Here is a 20471-nt window from a genome sequence, read left to right as displayed (position 1 = left end):
ATGGTACCTATGTTTGATGTTATCTAAATGTTATGTCAGGTGATGTATAGAAAGGGGTGAAAATGAAAGCTTGCTTTAATGTTTTTATACATCCTGGATTGTAAGAGCTCCACTGTGACAAATCCCCCTTGTGTGATCAACGAAGTACTACAGGAAGGATCAGAGTGCAGCTCTAGATCACAAAGCTACAGCATGCCGCAGGAAACATCAGAGAGCTCACCTCTGATGTTGACTTTTGTCTCTAAACGTCACCAGCATCACCTGTTGCTATCGATTCAGAATATGATTCTGAAACTTGAGAGCAACAGTGTTGTGCTGCACGTATGTACGGGAAAAAACTGTAACTCATGTATGTGCAGCAGCATACAACCAGTAAAACTATTATAGTAAATAAGTAATTAGGTATCTTAATTAAAATAAATAGCAATGTGCTTTACTTTTTTAAAACTTTTTTTAAACAATAAATTTGAAAATTTAACAATAATTATATATTAGCAATATAAAATATAGTGCATACTGGTTAATTTACCACTACAGAAATGTAAAAAAATTTTTTTTGGTTGTTACTAGTACTAGAGCTGGGCCATATCATACCGTTCACGGTAATACCGGTATAATGTTGGGCAACGATTAGAAAATGAAATATTGCGATAGAATATGGGTAAAACCCGCATGCGCAGTGCCTTTGTTTTCATACGCACATGGCGGAGAAAGCATGGCGGCGACGGACAATGAGAAGAGCGAAAGCAGATCGTTGAATGAAACGGATGAACCAGAACTGGTTTGTAAAAATGCTCCAACTTCAGTGGTGTGGAACTGGTTTGGCTTTCATCCGTCAGATACACAACAAAGCACTATTTTTGGTAGAGCATGCTAGCGGGCCGTCGTTATTACCGTGTTTTTTTGAAAATATGGCACACTTAAAATCAATCCTTTGATTTTTCTGAAAATCGACAGATTATAATCCCGTGTGCCTTATGTATGAATTCTGGCTGTGTTTACTGACCTCGAAACGATTTTATGTGGTACATGGCGCTCGAAAATCTGTCAAATGTTTTAGTACGACTTTGCTAAGCTACGAACCCGCAGCACTTTGATGGATTGTCGGAGCATTACGGCTATCGTAGGCAGGAGCCTCGCGGAGTGATACGTACTGCGCTTCAACATAATATTACGTATTGTGTGTGTATAACCTCTTTTTAAGTTTTGTGGATATTAAACATGGTTATGCTGAGGATATGTCGGCCAGTTTCCACTGGAAATGCCTTTTGGTTAAACTGTCAGCAAGGAATTTGCATTTGCACTGTTAAACTTTTATATAACTTTAATGCACATAAAAAACAGCTGCTTGGTTAAGTAAAATACATTGATGTTTGTTTGTTTTTTGCACTAATAAAGTTGAGGAGTTGTAAAGTATTTTGTCTAGTGTCAATTATATCGTCAGTTATATCGTTATCGCAAATTTTCAAATGTATATCGTGATAAATATTTTTGGTCATATCATATTTTTGGTCAAATTAACCAGTACTGTTAATTTAGGACACCTGTTGTTGGATAGTGGGATAATAAATGTATATTATTTTGATTGAATACTATTAAATGTATTCATCAACCACAGCGACCAGATATAGACCAGAAGAGAGTCTGACCAAGTTGTACATGCTGCTACAATGTAGCTACAATGTCTCTGATTTCATTGAGATAAAAAATGCCTGTGGACACAAGAATATTGATCAAACTCTGTGGGGGGGGGGGGTTTATAGCTCCCAGGTGTCTTTAGTCTCTTTTCCCCTGCACCTTTGATGACACATTACTTGCATTATTATTGTATTTGGTTCATTGTGCTTCTGTTAGATGCACGACCACACATATATTCATGATTCAATCACAGAATTTTAACACAGTGAAGATGTCGAATTTGTTGAATAAATTTAAAAGTTTGTTTTTAAAAAATAAACACTCTGAATATGGTTGTAGTGTATAGTAGCTTTGCATCAGTAATGTGTATACCTGTTTGATTTTGTTTCCTCTCCTCTTTAGCGAACGGTAGTGAACTCTTTATTGGCAGCGTCCGCTACGAGGACACAGGAGCTTACACGTGCATTGCCAAGAATGAAGTGGGAGTGGATGAGGACATCTCGTCTCTGTTTGTTGAAGATTCGGCTAAGAAGACTCGTAAGTCCTACAGAGTCACAGTTCACTATTTATGTAAGAAGTCAATATTTGAATTGATAAGAGTTACTCTAAAAGAAAAGCTTAGAAAATAATATTTTGGAAAAAATCACTCCCGACATGAAAGTATTGTGAAGGGTGAACTGAGGTACTGATGACACTGAGATCAGAAACAACACTGGTCAATTTGCCTGTTCGCCTCCCACTGCTGCTCATGTGGATCCACTACCTGCAAGGTTACTGTAAAAGAAAAGGACTCTGCTGTTTAAGCCAGCAGCCAAGTATATTTTGATTTTAAGCTTTTCTACTTGTTTAAGCCTTGGACAGGTGGTGTGATAAGAACTCTTATTGTCTTTGTGCTCACAAAGCGTTTTGATTGTGCTTACAGTTACAAGCCTGCCTTCACCTGGATGCACTGTCTATACTGCTGCCTCTTTGAATGTTCAATAGAAAGGAAAGGCAGGAGCTTGATTTTGACGAGAGCAAAATGCTAATTTTGAACAGTTTTGGGGGTTTTTTTTGATGGTGCACTTACTAATTGTTGAGAAATCTAAGCAAAGTTAGCACAGCGATACCTATTTATACAGACTAGGCTAGAACAAGACTAACATCATCCACAATAAACGATTGTCAGATCATCATGTATAATGAAATAAAATTCAGACATGTAATAAAGACATAGCACAAACAAATTACAGTCATTTACCAACATGTGGACAGCTCTATTATTTAAAAAAAAAATAAGCTTGCTCAAATTTGTCCTGTGCAGACAAGCGTCAGCAAATGCTCCATGCATCTCCTAAATTTTTAATGCAGTAAGTGGTGAACCTAATAAGCACCAAAACTGCTTTATGTCAGCTGACAGTGAGCCAATTCCCTATGCCTTCAGATGGTAGAAAAATAAAGAAGGAATCACCATATTCATATTAGACCAACAGTGAAGCAGCATTTCAGCAGCTGCACTTTAAAGCCACATTTCTTTTGCAGTAGTATTAAGATCAAACCACAACACTATATAGCTATCGTATCGTATCCACACCAAAGCCACACATGGCTGAAACCCCAACATCACCTCCATGGTCAAAACTGATTGTGAACAACAGTAAAAACTGAATCATAGACAAACGGGTGTTGACTTTGTTTCCACATAGAGAAGAGGTTGCATCAGAGCATCATTAAAGTGAGAAGTACAGTAAAGACTAGATTACTGCAAACCATATGTAATTATTCAGTGACATATGGATTGTCGATGGCCCTGAACAGATGTCCACAGAACACCTGTCCAAATACAAGAGACAGACTAGTATTACTAAGCCCTGTTTTTAATAAACACCACTTTTAAGCTTAAGTTTATGGTTTTGTGCATCTAATTTTAATTGGTGGCATCATATCCTTACAATTATCCCTTCCCTGTCCATGATTTCAATATCATAGACTTATGAATGCTCTTATTTTTTTAACAAGAAGTTGATTACCTCAGTGGGGTAACTAGACGAATGAAACTCAAAAGGCTGTGGTTTTGAGTCATATTCAAGGTGAGATGTTTCATCTCTTCTAACTGTTCATATAACGTGATTTTGTTTTCTCATTTTATTCTAATCAATAAAAAAGATAAGAAGGTAGAAAATAATAAGTAAACTCAAACCTTCTCTAACTCGAAAAGCTAACAACAATGTCTAAGCTTAAAATTGAAGACATAACTCAAACTGACGTTGTGGTAACGTTTTTGCAAACTTTTATTTTGAAACTATTTTTCAGCAATGACTAGACACTGTGAAAACATCGCCAACGATGTTTGCTGAGACAGGGTGGCACGGATAAAAGATGAATGTCAGGCACAATAATCTTCTATTTGACCCCATTCTTTTTTATAGTAGGAAACAACAGATTTTATGGGCGACATCAAAAACTCCACGCCAGAAGAATACAGTAGCATGTAGGTTTGTGTCTGTCTGTAATGTGTTTTCCTGAGGTTGATTCACTGAAGTAAAGAGCTGCTCGTGGGGAATAGTTCAGTCAGCCTATCCGGGAACAGGAACAATATACCAGAAGTATTAGCAAAATAATCATGTCTGCAGTTAAGAGATCCCCCTCTGTGAACACACACAGCAAAGCAGTCACTGTGAGATTTTCAGACCACTTTTGCTTTTCAAGCACTTTAAAGAGTTTTATTTTTGTTCCTAATAAACAAAATTGCTGTTTTCTCCTATTAATCTGTACTTGAAATACCATCATGACAAACTGAGAACATTTTGCAAATGTATTAAAAATTAAAAACTAAATTCTACAGAATAAAGTATTCAGACTCTTAAATATAAGAGTTGTGGGAGGCTGCTTCAGTAGCCGTTACCGCTTTGTGCCTTCTTGGCTAAGTCTATGGACGTTTGCAGTTCGCTTAGTCCTTCCTTCCTTATCACAACCTCTCAATCTCTATCAAGTTAGATGGGTGGCGTCTGTGAACTGCCACCTTTAGGTCTTCCCTCAAATATCTTATGGTGTCTTTGAGTTTTGACCAGGGCACTTAAGGAATGTCAGGTGTTTCACTCAGACTGGTATCTATCAATCTTGCCTTTACAGCAGAGCTGCAACATGAAGTGCTTCTGAGACTGCCATCCCTTAGGCAAGATCATTTATCTCTGTGAACACTTCTGAAACACTTAAGACTGACCTTTTTGTTAGTCCATAAAATTGAGTTTAAATCAATTTAAACATTTCAGTTGGTACTGTCAAGGGAAATAGTGAGGTCAGTGACAAATGAAAGGCAGCAGATTAACTGTTAGGGTCCAAATATACTTTATCTAGGACAATTAACTTGTCCAAAATTAGCTCTTTGTAATATGAACTCAGTGGGGGTTTTATGGCTTTGAATGGGTCTTGAGAGACTGACAATATCATAAGTCCTTTGACAGAAATCTGTGCATTTTCTTGTTATTTATGACAATTTCATGCATAAATATGCAAGCTGATCATATTTCTTTGCCTAAAATCTCTTTGGGGTCATCTAAAATGTTTCAATAAAGGGAAAAGCAGGTTTTATGAGGTACTACATTTTTTTATGGAGTAATCTCAGTTTTAAGCAGGTTTAACCTATCAAATTAAATACTTTAGCTCTCTGTAAAATTTTAGTCTTTCATTATGTTGCATCATTTGACATGTTAGCAATACCTAAAAAGAGCTCCTGGGTCAGAGAAAATTAAACAGAATAATTGATACCACGTCTTCTCTGAAGACAAGAGTTATGTCTTGATCTAAGAGGAAGCATGACCTGTCAACAGTAGTGAGGAACATTTTGTATCTGTCAAACATAGTATTTTGGATCGACATGGCATGACAGAACTTATCTCCTGTTTCTGAAGGCATTTTGCTGGGTTGGAATAATATTTTTCTCTCCTTTTTTTCTCCATTTCCTTTTGCTCAATGGCTGATTGTGCAGTTGCAAACATTCTGTGGAGAGAAGAAGGTAATACATAACACTTCTCAAAACACTTTTGCATTCTTGTGAATAGGAAAATGTGATGTGCATGTTTGTAGCTCTGCAGGGCCTGCAGCTGGCTAGCTATGACTTACCAAGATGTTTGCCCTCCTGTCCAGAAGATTCAGAGTTGTTTTGTTTCCAGCAAAACTTTTCTTTAAGTTTTCCTCCCTTGCATGCTCAAAGTGTTTCATCCTTTTCTTAGTGTGCTTTCTAACTTTTTTTTTCAGGACACCTAAGGGGAACATTTGCACAGAAGCAGGGATTTTATGTATTTTACAAATAATACCACAGACCCAGCATGGTCGCTGCAAGAAAAACAGCCTTGTGATTTTCAGCAGTATATAAATCCATCCTGTATTTATGGAATAAATATTATTACCACATCAGCATTACCACAAGTACGTGCATTCTAGTAGCAGCGCATTGAAAAACTTACTGTGGTTTAGAATAGAATACGAATCAAATCTGGGTTTTTTGTATACATTGCTACAAAGTATGTTCACCACAGGACTTAAAGAGTCAGAGTGGTTTAGAATACAGTGTAAGCTCTTGAACTGAAGTATTTGTATCTTGTTAACAGTGGGGGTTGTAAGTGAGCAGATTTTTTTTTCCGCTTTAATGACTCATGTTGCATGTTTATGCTTCATTTTTTAAATTGCTTGGCAATAAAAATGGTGTGATACCTCACAGTACTTTTGTGCAAAAAGCAATATCCTAATAGTCTAACAAATCAATATCAACCACTAGTTTTTGTCTTTGCATACAGCTTGCATTTATATATGAATGCAATGTGTTTAACACATTTATTAGACCACCACCCACTGAAACGTTTATGCCACAGTTTCTTTCTTTATCTTTAAGTTTATGTAATGGTTAAAAAAGTGATCAAATTGACAGATTTATTGCTAAACTATAATTATTTTGGGGCTCTATAATTTTTCATAATTGCTGTTTTTACAAAAAGCAGACAGAATAGTAAAGCACATTATTTTTTGATTAAGATGCGACTTTAATATTTTAGTGATTTCTTTATGCTTGATTAATTTCTTCTAATTTATTAGGTGGTCTAATAAATTTGTTAAGCACTGTATATATGTGTGAATAATGATATGTGAAGGACTAATAATTTGTTAGGGTTAGGGAACATAGGATTGCTGAGTCCTTGCTATGTTTTTAGCTGCTGTTTAGACTTAGCAGAATACATGTGAAAAATTGTGTTTTTAATTTATGTCTCTTGCTGTATTAGACTGTGAACAAATTGCCTTTGTAAGCGCTGTCAAACAGCTGGCAGTCACATACTGCCCATCCATGCTAACATGCTAACTGGCGTCTTGCTGTGTCTCCTCTGGCAGGAAAATTTAAATGCCAATCACAAATGACAGAAAAGATGGGAGCTGGATTTTTTAAATTTGTATTTCTTCCCTTTTTTTTATAAAAATTGACAATATGTTTTCCTGTCCGCTTGTTTTGACTTTTAGGGCTAAGTGTGGGAAACATGTTCTACGTGTTTTCTGATGAGGGCATCACTCTTCTTCAGCCTAGTGAATGTGAAATACGGAGACATTTGAAGCGGACAGAGAGGATTGTCGCTACCTATGTAAGTGCATGTGAATTTAATAATGAAATAAATTAAATAAGAAGAAAATACACAAAAAGTGCCCATTAGCTAATGAGTGACCTATAGGTGAGTTTCAGGCTTCCTCTATATTTTACTAAATAGATTTCAGGATGGTGGTGTTTGTCACTGCTGAGCAGATGTGTTTTAAAATCAAATTACGTGTGAGGTAGAAGAATGCCACTCAGTGTATTCTCCATCACTTTTTTATAGTAGGTGTGGCATGCATTCATCATGCCATGGTAGAACATAAAAGTATCTCGCAGTCAGTAAAAAGGTATTAGTTTCTTACACCATAATACAAAGAATGACTATGAGGTACCAGGTGTTTATATAAGGGAAACATGCAATTATCTTTTAAAATCTCGGGCATTTTGTCCTTTAACTTCAAGATCTTTGAGTATAGGGAGTAAATCAGGACACCCTTTCATTGTTCTGAAACCAGAAAAAACATCAAACAGAACAAACAAACTAAACATCTCTGTAACTGCCGTCAAAATAAAAACATAATGCAGCAGTGACTTTTTTTTTTTTTTTTACTTGACCACTGAAGAGAGAGGACCCCACACACTGTAAAAGGGTCCCGCCGTCTCCACATGTCTAACCCTTTGCAAATTTGGTGAGAAAGAACATTAATTCTGTGGATTTGTTAGCTTAAAGGCCAGTATGCAGGTCTTAGTAACCCATCTGTACTCGATAGCACTCCACTAGAAACTCAGGGCAGGGTTAGGTTTGGATTAACAGCCTTGCCTTTTTTTTATTACAGACTTTCATGTGTGATACTTCAATAAGATATTTAATATTATATTTTTCTAAAAATGTGTTGGATTTACATGTAGCTAATAAGCATTTACTTATTTACTTACACAACAGCATTGTGCAGTTGCTGCAGATGTATCCTCTAGAGGTGGGTTTTGATTATCGATTTATCGCTTGGATAATGTGATATTGATTCATTAAAATCCTGAATCAATTTTTAAATATAAATGTATTTTGCCCGAAACACCAGAATGTCAGGTTAAACCTCCCAAAATTTCAACAACTGTGTTTACGTCTTTTTTTTTTGCGCTGGATTCTGAAGCTGCAGGTTTTATCTCTCTCCAAACGATATTGACTGAACCAGCAGCAAAAGAAGATCCAAACTATGCTTCACATTTCACTTCACATAAGCATCGTCATGAATTCCGTCTTACTTTTGCTGTTTTATTCCACAATAAAATCACACTTCCTGCAGAGCTCTCCGTCTCTCTCTCTCAGGAATAGTTTCCCATCTAAAAATCTCTGTTTTCTGCATTATTCACTTGCTTATTATTACACACCAGTCTACCGTTGTGTGCAGCGCTGTCGGCCACTGTTTTTCTTTTTTTTTAACTTTTTAAAATTACGCAAAATTGCAAAATGCTTAGCTGTGTCTTTAATAAAACCTCTGTAACTTTGCTCTGCTTCACTTCAGCAGCATCAGGTAATGTTCAGATGTTGATTAATGCTTTTCTTTCGTTTTTGTTCTACTGCAGAATATTTTTAAGGCAGCTATCAAATCTCCTTCATGTTTTTCTGTGTTTTATTCTCTGTTACTTTGACACAAAGACATCTGCTGTAATGCGTACACATCTGATGAAGTCTCACAAGTGTCAGCTTTCTTTTTATAGATATAAAAATATGGATATGTACTGATAAGTGATCAGAATTACAATATTTCTGACTGTCTGAGGCAAAATTTCCCCGAATCGATTAGATTCTAGAAATCAGTGACGATACCCAGCCTTAGTATCCTCCTGCTTGTCTGGCACAAGCAATCATGTCACATTCAGAATCTGTTAAATCCTCTTTCATTCCCATTCTAATGCTCAGTTTAAACTTCAGCATGTCATCTTGGCAATAACGACATACCGGTACCTACCTACACTGACTTACTGTCATGTGATTGGCTGATTCAGTATTTGTATTATTGAGTAGTTGAACAAGTGTAACTAACAAAGTGGCCAGCCAGTCTACATCCTATTCCCAAACAGCTCACCAGAAATCTCATCATCATCATCATCATCAACTTTATTTATAAAGCACTTTAAAACAACCACAGCTGACACAAAGTGCTGTACATTGGAACTGTAAAATAAAATTACATGAGATATAAATAAAAAACAAATAAAAGAAGAGTGAAATCATTAATTAAATAACTACTGCACTAAAAAAGAAACTAAGTCTCACTGAGGTTAAAAGCCAAGGAATAAAAGTGGGTTTTAAGACGTGATTTAAAAGTGGACAGTGAAGGGGCCTCTCTAACATGCATGGGCAAATTATTCCATAATTTTGGAGCCACAATAGAGAAGGCCCTGTCCCCTCTGAGCTTCCTCCTGGATCTCGGTACCTCCAGGAGCAGCTGGTCAGCTGACCTGAGAGACCGACAGGGTATGTGGGGATGAAGAAGCTCAGAGAGGTAAGGCGGGGCAAGACTGTGTAGGCATTTAAAAACAAACATAAGAATTTTAAAATTAACTCTAAAAGACACAGGCAGCCAGTGCAGAGAGGCCAGCACAGGGGTTATATGCTCTCTTTTTCGAGTTCCTGTTAGGAGTCGTGCAGCCGCATTTTGAACCAGCTGCAGACGTGAGAGCAATGACTGACTGACCCCCACATAAAGTGAGTTACAGTAGTCCAGGCGGGAAGAAATAAAAGCATGGATCACTGTTTCAAGGTGCTGCCTCGAAAGAAAAGATTTTAGTCTTGCCAGTCGCCTTAAATGATAAAAACTGGACTTCACCACTGCTCTGATTTGGTTGTCCAATTTAAAATCACTGTCCAACTTAAAACCAAGGTCAGTAACAACAGATTTAAAATAGACTTCCAGGGATCCTAAAACAACAGAGGAGGACTCACAGGGACCACTGGGTCCAAACACCAACACTTCTGTTTTCTTTTTATTAAAATTTAAAAAGTTTCGAGCCAACCAAGCTTTAATGTCATCTAGACATGTCAAGAGAGGTTTTATGGAGATGGCATCCTTGCGTTTTAGTGTCAAATAAATTTGGCAGTCATCGGCATAACAGTGAAATGAGATCCCATGCCTTCTAAGGATAGAACCCAGAGGCAGTAGATACAGAGAAAAGAGCAGTGGCCCTAAAATTGAGCCCTGTGGGACACCACATGACAGAGGAGCAGAAGACGATTCGTAACCGAGAAGGCTGACAGAGAAAGTTCTATCTGACAAATAAGACCTAAACCAATTGAGTGCAGTGCCACCAATACCCACTACATCATGTAATCGAGAAATTAAAATATTGTGGTCTACTGTGTCAAAGGCAGCAGTTAGGTCAAGCAAGACAAGAACAACATGGTTACCAGAATCACATGCCAGAAGGATGTCATTAAAAACCCTTAGTAATGCAGATTCTGTGCTGTGAAGGGTTTTAAAACCTGACTGAAAAACCTCAAAGATTCCATTTTCATCTAGAAAATCTTTCAGTTGACTAAAAACAATTTTCTCTAAAACCTTGGAGACTAAAGGCAGCTTGGAAATAGGCCTATAGTTCGCTAAAACTGTGTGATCAAGGCCAGGTTTCTTAAGCAGTGGCTGTACTACTGCATGTTTGAAATTTGCAGGAACCACACCAGAAGACAGACTGCTGTTAATAATGTCAAGGACATACTGTTGTATACTAGGAAAAATTTCTTTAAAGAATTGTGGAGGGACAGGATCCCGTGGGGAACCTGTGGGCTTAATATGGCGAACCACATCCTCTAAAGAGGAGAGCGTCACAAGCTCAAACTGAGTGAAAACAGCAGCGCAAGGGACAGAGACAGAGGGGTCAGAGTCAGGAGCTGTGATAAGAGCCCTGATGGTGACAACCTTTTCAATAAAAAAGTTCAGAAAATCATTGCAAATCTCAGGAGAAACTTCCAAACAGACATTCAAAGGAGTATTAAGAACAGTGTCAATGGTCCTAAATAACACACGTGGGTTATGACAGTTGGAAGAAATAATATTTGCAAAATATTCCCTTTTTGCCTCTTTAACAGTGTTCTGGTAGCGATGCCAGCAGTCTTTGAGAATTTGAAATGATACATGCAGTTTATCCTTTTTCCACCTCCGTTCTGCTCGACGACATTCCCTCTTAACAGCACGACTGCTCTCATTAAACCAAGGCTCAGGTTTAGCCTTAAGCTGCCTGGTTTTTAAAGGAGCCACAGAGTCCATGATTTTTTGACAGCAAGAATTAAACCAGGAATGTAGGTCTTCTGTGTCAGAGGAAACAAAGTCAGAAGGCCCGCCGAGCTGATTAAAAGCAGCAGAAAACTGCGCAGCAGTGGCGGGGTTAATAACCCGACAGCACCGAGTAGCAGCGCCAGGTTTAACTGCGGTATATGTCAAACCAACGTTGAATAACACAGGCATATGATCTGAGAGTGCACAGTCACAAATCTCCAAGTCAGTGACAGGCAGACCATATGACAGAACAAGGTCCAGTGTGTGTCCGTGCTCATGTGTAGGGCCACGTACGGACTGTACCAGGCTAAAAGAGTCAATAAGGCTTAAAAAGTCCTTTACCAGTGGCTTATCAGGACAGCATACATGTATATTAAAATCTCCAACAATAAGAACACTATCATAGTTGGGCATAATCCCAGCTAAAAAAATCAGAAAAGTCGTTTATGAAGTTCTTATTGTATTTCGGGGGGCGATAGATGACAGCGCAGAAAATCGGGTTTGTACGACTCACCTCAAATGAGGTAAGTTCAAAGCTGGAGAACGAAGGCTGTAGAAAACACTGCTTACATTTAAAATCCTTTTTGTAAACAGTCACTGTGCCTCCACCTCTGCCTGACGTCCGTGGCGAGTTAAAATAGCAACAATCCACAGGTAAAAGTTCAGATAGAACACTGGACTCACCAACACTCAGCCACGTCTCAGTCACACACAGAAAATCCAGATCACGGGAACGGAAGAAGTCCCGAAGAATAAAAGTTTTGTTTAAAAGTGATCTGGCGTTCACCAGGCCAATCCTAGCGGGAGCTGGAGTTGGCGCTCGGGGTTCAGGGGGTCCAGAAACCCGCCGCAGCGATCTCAGATTCCGATAATGTTGACAGCGGAGGTTTAGCCTGGGAGGGCATGGGCAGCGAGGCCGAGGAGCATGATCATCAAAGCCGACCACAGGCACCAAACAGGCATCAACAGGATCCAGAAAACGCCGAGACGCAAACAGCCTTGGCAAGAATCCATGCACTGGTCGGAAAACAGCAGAATAATTCTTTAGGTAAACCTTTAGCTTTACCAAGCGACCGCTTCGTTTACCCCGGCGACGAGGACGCTTTCGCCGGGAAGGTAGCGTGGGAACCCGGTACAGGTAACCCGGGGTTTCCGATGCAAATGGGGGCAGGGGTTGCTGCCCACCAGCTCCAAAGGACACAATATTTTGGACCACAGGTTTGAGGTCCAATAGTGTCTGGTGATCATACCTCAGCAGAGACTTTGTTTCATGGATGACACAAATTAAAAATAACATAAACAGGAACAAACTTGGCAGTGACAGACGAGCAGCCACACACACCGGCGCCATCTTGCCACGTGTGAACACAAAGTTCAAATGTTGGATAAAACCTTGAATTGCATAATTTAAAATGACAAGCAGTGGATTAACACTAATCATCGATTCTAAATTCAAAATGCCATTTAGCTTTTCATGCTGTTTAATATAGATGCTCATCTTTTAGTAAACAATGTCAGTAAGTATATAGTCAAGCCAAATTATAAAAAGTAAGTTATATTTAATATATATTGTAATTATTTAATTAATTTATTCCATTTTTTTAAGTCCATTCTATAGTTCTTCATTTCAGTCCAGTATGAAATTGCCACCTAGATCGAGGCCATCCTTCCTCCTCCTCCCTCTCTGATGTCATTGGATGACTCCTCAACTGACTAAACGTAATAGGATTACTCATGTCCATTAGTCAACAGCTCACAACTACAGAGCATATAGACTATATACCTGGGGTTTTTAATCCACTAGAGAACATCCTTTTCCTCGAGCAGGGCGCTTTAGATGGTAAAAGTTCTTGTTCTTTTGAGGGATTTGGGTTTTACAGTAGCCTGTAATTGTATTAGAGATCAATACAAACTCAATAGGCCATGTGTTAGCCAGTTCCTGCTATAAACAGCAGTTTCTCCACTTTGGTGAGGTGGAGAGGAGGTGGCAACTCTGGGAACACAACCTCTGTGTGTGCATTAATGATTACATCAGTATAATGTAAGTGAGGGAGTGTGTGCATAGTTGTCTCGTCAGCAAAGACGGTGGACTACAGGGCCTGCAGGGGACATATGTTGAGTCAGTCGATATTTGAGTGAAATTACTGCAAAGTCTGCCCTCTAAATGTTAAGGATGCAAACACTAGTTTTCTAAGAGAAACATCCAGAATGACTAATAGTTATTACAGATGCCATTTAGACAATCATTAAAAGTATAACTGAAATAAAGCAAGCAGTAGTAAAGATATGCACCTTAATATGCTAAATAATGTGCTTTGTATTTTTTAATTTAAATAATATTGTTGTTATTGGTATAGTCAAGACTTAATTGTCAGTTGTCAGAGTAAATAAAAGCAAAAAAATGCAGTTGCCAGCTCCTTATAGGTGTAGATTTTCAGATCTTTCTTATGTTTTTGGACTTTTCATTTAGAATTGTCAGCTGTATTTCAGAAGGTTTGGCTTCTGAAAATTAGATTCTTTTTTAACCATTTTCTATTATTTCATAAAAGGGACATGGTGACATTAAAGGGGAAAAAGAAAGTTTTTTTTTTAACCTAGCGGTAACCATGGATGAATAGTACAATAAAAAGCATCACAGTGCCGATCTTAAACACACCAGTAAATCCTCCCAACCTTTTCCCTCCTCTCTTGCTCTTCTCCTCCTCTCCTCTGTTGGCTCTTCCCAGGAGGAGATGTGCCCTAAAGGTGAGGGGGTGTCACCTCAACACTGTGTGTGGTCCTCAGCAGTCAACATCAGAGATAAGTACATCTATGTGACCCAGCCCCTCCAGAGCCGAGTGCTGGTGGTCGATATTCAAGCACAGAAGGTGGTGCAGGTGGGTGGAGCAGGTTATAAGACAGGCCTGTCACAACACACCAAAGACAAATATCCAACATGCTAAAGGGTCATTTTAATTTGCTCCATGCTGCTAACTGCTACAGATACTAGTGCTGATGTAAGCTTGGTAATGTAAGGAAAATAAGGCCTGCACAGTTTCTCTAAGCCTGGGCTCTGGTATGTTTGATTACAGTCCAATCCCCTTAGTTAGCTCAGCATAACTGATCCGATCATTAAAATCACCAAAAACTGTTTATGTACTATTTAAATGGAATTAAAACAAAATGTAAGTCTAATATTTTTTTCCTGTAATACAGAGTCCTACATGAGAAGGTCTAACTTCACTGCTATACAACAACATGTCACTTTTATTTTCGTTTTTTACATTGTGTTCTGCGTGGCTGTAGACCATTGTCAGTCAATCTCGTGCCGTGTCTCCTGTACAGTACAGAATGCGTTCAGCTTGTCAAATTTTTCTACAAAGATTTGAACTTTGAGAGTGTTTAAAAAAGAGAGAAAAGTGTGAAAATGTTCATGCCTGTCTGAGAAAAGTGCATAAAGTTTGTATTGGGGGGTTTTACAGCCTTAAAACATCTATGATAATTGTAAAAAAATAAAGTTGCGTACTTCACGGATTTCACCTATCGCGGGTTATTTTTGGATCGTAACTCCCGTGATAAACGTGGGACCACTGTACAAGTATTTGCACACAAGTCATCAGTAACAGTTATCGTGGATTATCTACTTACTGTACATATAGAGCTGGCAAATCATAATGTGATGGGCATTTATTCAGTCAACACAGTTGACATTCACTTGTTAAAAATGTGTCAAAACCTTTTGTCTGCCTGTCTTGAAGTATACTATATTTCAAGGAAAAATAAGAAAAAAATTAACACCTTTAAAATTAGCAGGGATACATTCAAGCAGAGTTACACTATATGTCAAACATCAAACTGTGAGACAAACCGAGTTCAGACTTGACACACTACTGAACTGCAACCAATGTAAGAAGCTACATGCAAGGTAAAATAAATCAAATGCACTTCAAGGAACAATATGGTGCCCAGGTGGGTGCTAGCTGCCTTACCATTTATCTTGCCTGTAATGGCTGTTTAGAGATTAAATCCCTCAGGGGTCCTTCCCAGGGTCAGCATCATTTATACTGAGGTGCAGGATGAGAGGAAATAGGCCTAACTCAAGAGGAAAGAGGTGAAAGAAGAAAGGGAAATGAACTAAAGTCTGGGATAAGAAAATGAGGGAACCAAAGATCCAAAACTGTTATCTGTCTTATCTGTTCTCAGTAGTCACTTGATTGAGTCTGGATATGTTTTTATTTCGTATTAAGATGTTATTTTAAACCAGATCAAATATAAAAGCATATTACTGTTTTGAGCATTCTGACACACATCTACAGTAAGTGGTTCTTGAAGCTGTGATCAGCTGCCTGCTTTCCTTGTCTTTTTTTTTTTTTTTTTTTTAACTTCATCCAATACTGTAAAACTGCTTTTTTGTCCTTTGCTCCCAATACCCTGCCTCTTCCACTCCCCCCTCTCTTTCTTGAAGATCCTCTTTGGCCTCTGGGTGCAGGCGGTTAATGCATCCTCCTTTTCTTTTTTTCTTTGTTATCTCAAGACATCCTTTGTCACAAGACACATTTGTCATTTCTTTTAAGACAGGAGAGATGGTGGCAGGCTGCAAAGCACAGGCAGAGGGATACGGATGAACGATGTGTGTGTGTGTGTGTGTGTGTGTGTGTGTGTGTGTGTGTGTGTGTGTGTGTGTGTGTGTGTGTGTGTGTGTGTGTGTGTGTGTGTGTGTGTGTGTGTGTTAATCAAATAGGAAATTTAGAATGATCGATTCATTCTAATCTTAGAAAGGTGTCCTAACAATGTCTCACCTTTCAGAAACATCCCAAAAAGCATAAGTGAAGGAAGTCTTCTGTGCTCTGCAACAAAATCCTCAAACCTGTCTCTAGGATCTGTTTATATTGTCTGTAGCCGACAGTCAGACAGCTGAGCTGTAGGCAAAAGATTGGAAAGGACTTTATCTAAAAGAAGGAGTGAAGAAAATAAATATCTGAAGTATAAACATGCTCTCAGTGGAAGAATAACTGTATGAAATGGGTGATAATATGACCTGTTTTCTTTGATACCAAGTAACCGCTGCCAATGATTTGATCTGAGTCTCCTCAAGATTTACATGAGATGGTATGTATATGTCTAAATGGCATGGTATTTAAATGGTATTTATCAGAGGTGGGACCAAGTCATTGTTTTGCAAGTCTCAAGTAAGTCTCAAGTCTTTATCCTCAAGTCTCAAGTCAAGTCTCAAGTAATGTCAGGCAAGTCAGAGTCGAGTCTCAAGTCACTGGTGTAAAAGTCCGAGTCAAGTCACAAGTCTGAAACTTTGAATTTCAAGTCCTTTCGAGTCTTTAAAAAAAAAAAGAAAAAATAATGTTGCAGTTATGCTAAATGTAAATATTAGACCATGTAATTTTAAAATCTGTGTTTTTCTCAACACATGACAAAATAGTGAACTTAGAAAATATACACAAATTGTGAAATTGCACCTCTTTAAAATGCAGCTCAATTAAACCTAGCTCCAAGAATAATTTTCACCGACAGTTCTGAGATACGCTGCATGTTATTCTTGGATGCGGTTGTAGGACCAGCTTTAAAATCGCATGACAAAAATATCATACACATTAAAAAAAACTGTATCACCAACGTAGCCTGGACAACATTTGCTAGTTAGATGAAGTCAGCTATCTCATCTTAGCATATTTATATGCATATTTATAATCATACGGTTCTTGGAGTGAGTGCATACACTCATGAAGTTTAGTAACTTCAGGTCACTGCAACAAGCCCAGGTACAGTTTACCGACGGATGGGTACAGGACCTTGAAATGCACCGTGTAGAAAGTAAAGACCATCGTACGTATCATAAGTTTACCAGTCTCACAAATTGTCGTCATAAATACACATTCCTTAACCGTTTATTAATAGGACCTTTGAGCTCAACGGTAATTAATTAGTAGTGGAAATAATTTCTGGTACCCATCACAGAAATGTAGCAGTGACAATAATATTGTATGCTGTAATCGTACTGGGCAATTAGTGATACAAAAAACCTGTTTTATCCTGTGAATAAAAGTATGTGTTTTTGTCAATGTACCATAATAACAGAAGCGAAACGCAATATTGTGTCAGGACAATTCACTATTTATGCACAATAAATAAAGGAGCATAGCGCGACAATTTCTGTTCAGCGCCAGACTTGCTTGTAACCTGTATCACCAATTATGTTATGAAAATGACGTATTAAGTACTAAAAAACACTGACCTTCGTGTAAATGCTTGGAGCAGACTAACCTGTGAGCTGGAGTGTTCTGGGATGTTATATTTGATCTTTGAATGGCTGCGATCCAGGCCATCCGTCGTGTCTTTGTTACTTCGGAAACATGGCTTGAACAATTTCTCTTCAACGACGTAATCCGATAACAACCGATCTCTTTACCCGTCGGCTTCCCGTGGCTGTCATGCGACCGGCTATTGCAGTTAATAATACAACGGCTTCTTGACATTTTTGTGTTTCTTTTTATCGCTGTATAACTGATTTTAATTGAAAGCCTGCATGCGCTAGTATCGCTTGCCACGAGTTCCCAGAATCCTTTGCGGTTCTACCCGTGAATGACGTCACATTTTCAATCTCTATAATATGCATGTTAAATTTTATATTTGGGGTAAAATATCAAGTCTTTTCAAGTAAACCGGTTCAAGTCCAATTCAAGTCCCAGGTCATTGGTGTAAAAGTCCAAGTCAAGTCACAAGTCTTAGAACATTTTTTCAAGTCAAGTCTAAAGTCATAAAATTAATGACTCGAGTCTGACTCGAGTCCAAGTCATGTGACTCGAGTCCACACCTCTGGTATTTATAAAGCTTATAGGTAAGAAACAATAGAGGTGTTCTAAATATTAGGTGTGATCAAAAGGTTTTGCACACAATTCAGGAAGGCCATGTAAATGCTGCAGCAGTAATTTTTGTAATTCAGGATTGTGTGTTTACACCCACACAGCCTAACTAAAATAAGAGACCAGATCATTAAAACAAATGTGTATGCTTTCCTTTAAAAGTCCCCGTGCAAACACAGACTGGCGTTGTTAGTTCAGGGACTTCACACACACATAAACGCACACTACTCTTTTCCCCTCAATATTTCCTTTTGTGCACGCTGTCGGCTGCTTGCCTCCTCATTTCAGCTTGCCAGATTCATCACAGCATGCTGTGGTCAAACTTGTCATGTCCTGTCTGTAAGGTCTTTAGACATGCTCTTGTGACCACTTCAAGGTGCACATTTGTGATTTGCACCATGGAGTAGAAGCAGTACCTTATAAAAGAATCTCCATCAGCACAGACTGGGTGATATGCTGTGGTCATACTCGTAATGCGTCAAAAGGAAAACATTCAGCACAAATTACAAAGACATCTGGGTGCATTACAATGTGCCTGCTTACAGGCATTTAAAATATTTGTTTTTAACAAAAAAGTCTTTGCCTGATACCTAAATTTCAATTATTACCCCATGAAATGATAAACCATTTCAACAGCTTCACTTCTGAGTCAGTGGAGATGCACTAGATCCTTCAAATGTGGTAACTTTTAAAGAAACTTTAATGGGAATCACAGTGAAATTTCAATCAACTATGGGTCTTGCTTTTTTTAAAGATGATATCTGTCTGAAGTTTTCAATGGTATAGCCTCAGAGCATTACCATCCACAGGAAAAAAAAGAAAAAGAAAAATATTTCAAAGCAGAAATAAAGGAAATGCCCAAACTGCTGATTTTATTTTTGGGTGCTTTATCATTTGCTTATTATAGTGAAAAGTTGTGCACTTTTTAGAAAGCCTTCATATGTTTCTGAACCCTCCCATCCAAAAATTCCCAAAAGACACCAGGATGAAGGTTGTAAACATGTGGAGAAGCTACAACGACAGAGGCTAGCGTGGTTTTCATGCTGTTCCAAGCAAGAAAATGGCACATTTGTTATCTTTCCCAACAAAGGGATCTAACCTTGACTATGATGTGTCAGACCTGTGCCAGCTAAGCCTCCCATTGGGTCCAAAGACAAACAGCACATCTGCTAATTAAAAAGAACGCCAGATGGCAAAAACCTCTGTGTAGTTACTTAAATAGTAAGTTTAAATTCATTTTGAGGCTGCAGTAAATCAGTTGCACAGAGTTGTCGTTTAAGATTTTTGATTTTCTAAACCCGATCGATCATCTTTGCTCAAGGAGCTGAACAATATTCTAGTTTCCTGAATGATAGAAGTGGTCCTCTATGGCATCCATATGCTTTTGTACTTCTGTTTTAGTGATGGATGCTGTCAAGTGACCTACAGGAGATCATCTACAGCACAGATTCTATCTAGAATTAAAAATTTACTTTGTTTCAAGTTTTTTGCTGCTACAGCTCTTTGACATCTAGCCAGCTTAGATTGTTATCACTGTGTTTGGGGTTTTCTTGGAAAGACATGCAGAAAAACTGTAAAATGTGTCAACCTTTACTATATCTTTTTCTTTTGTCATCTGCCAGTGGAGCCACTGAAAGGCAGCCCTATGAAGTGTTTTGGAATCAGTTCAGATTGCAGTCCACATCTCTAACCATGCAACTCTACTAATAGGTCAAAAATTGGACACATATATTCTGAACAATAACTACTGAACAATATGCCTGATTTTTTTTTTTAAATTGATTTCATGGAATTTTTAATTGTGATTCATGGAATTTAACCGCTGCCACACACATTTTGAATAATAATATTTAGTGTGCTTGCCTGAAACAAATACTTACTGTGTTTGTTGGTCTTATGATATATCTACTTGTAATGTTCACTTAATCATCTATTTTTATTTTATTTCTTTAGACCAAAGTTCTCTTAACCAAAATTGGGGCAGACCAAACCACAGAAAAATTACAAAATCAGCATGTATTATTGATATTTCATTTCCTGTGGAGTAAAGTTCAAAACACCTAAAAAAATCAAACATCAAAATCCCATTTTGATTGAGAAAAAGAATGTCAAAATAAAAAACAAAATGCTAAGAAAACAAAAATAGGACGC

At 38.1% G+C, this 20471-nt stretch overlaps 1 protein-coding gene across 1 annotated transcript in view; it reads left to right on the top strand.

Annotated features, from left to right (window-relative positions):
• Positions 1-20471, top strand: part of fstl4 (follistatin-like 4) — a 224057-nt gene that overhangs the window by 192201 nt on the left and 11385 nt on the right. Inside the window, exons 10-13 of the mRNA XM_085421101.1 lie at positions 2041-2175; positions 5606-5632; positions 7126-7244; positions 14193-14342. Of these exons, the coding sequence (XP_085277227.1) occupies positions 2041-2175; positions 5606-5632; positions 7126-7244; positions 14193-14342 (431 nt within the window). The remainder of the gene's footprint in view (positions 1-2040; positions 2176-5605; positions 5633-7125; positions 7245-14192; positions 14343-20471) is intronic.

This window comes from Rhamphochromis longiceps, linkage group LG10 (assembly GCF_057381845.1).
Source record: "Rhamphochromis longiceps isolate RC_006_pf linkage group LG10, R_longiceps_female_GT1.1, whole genome shotgun sequence".
Classification (NCBI taxonomy): Eukaryota; Metazoa; Chordata; class Actinopteri; order Cichliformes; family Cichlidae; genus Rhamphochromis; species Rhamphochromis longiceps.
The sequence above is the reverse complement of the archived record's forward strand: the minus strand, read 5'-3'. Positions and strand labels throughout refer to the sequence as shown.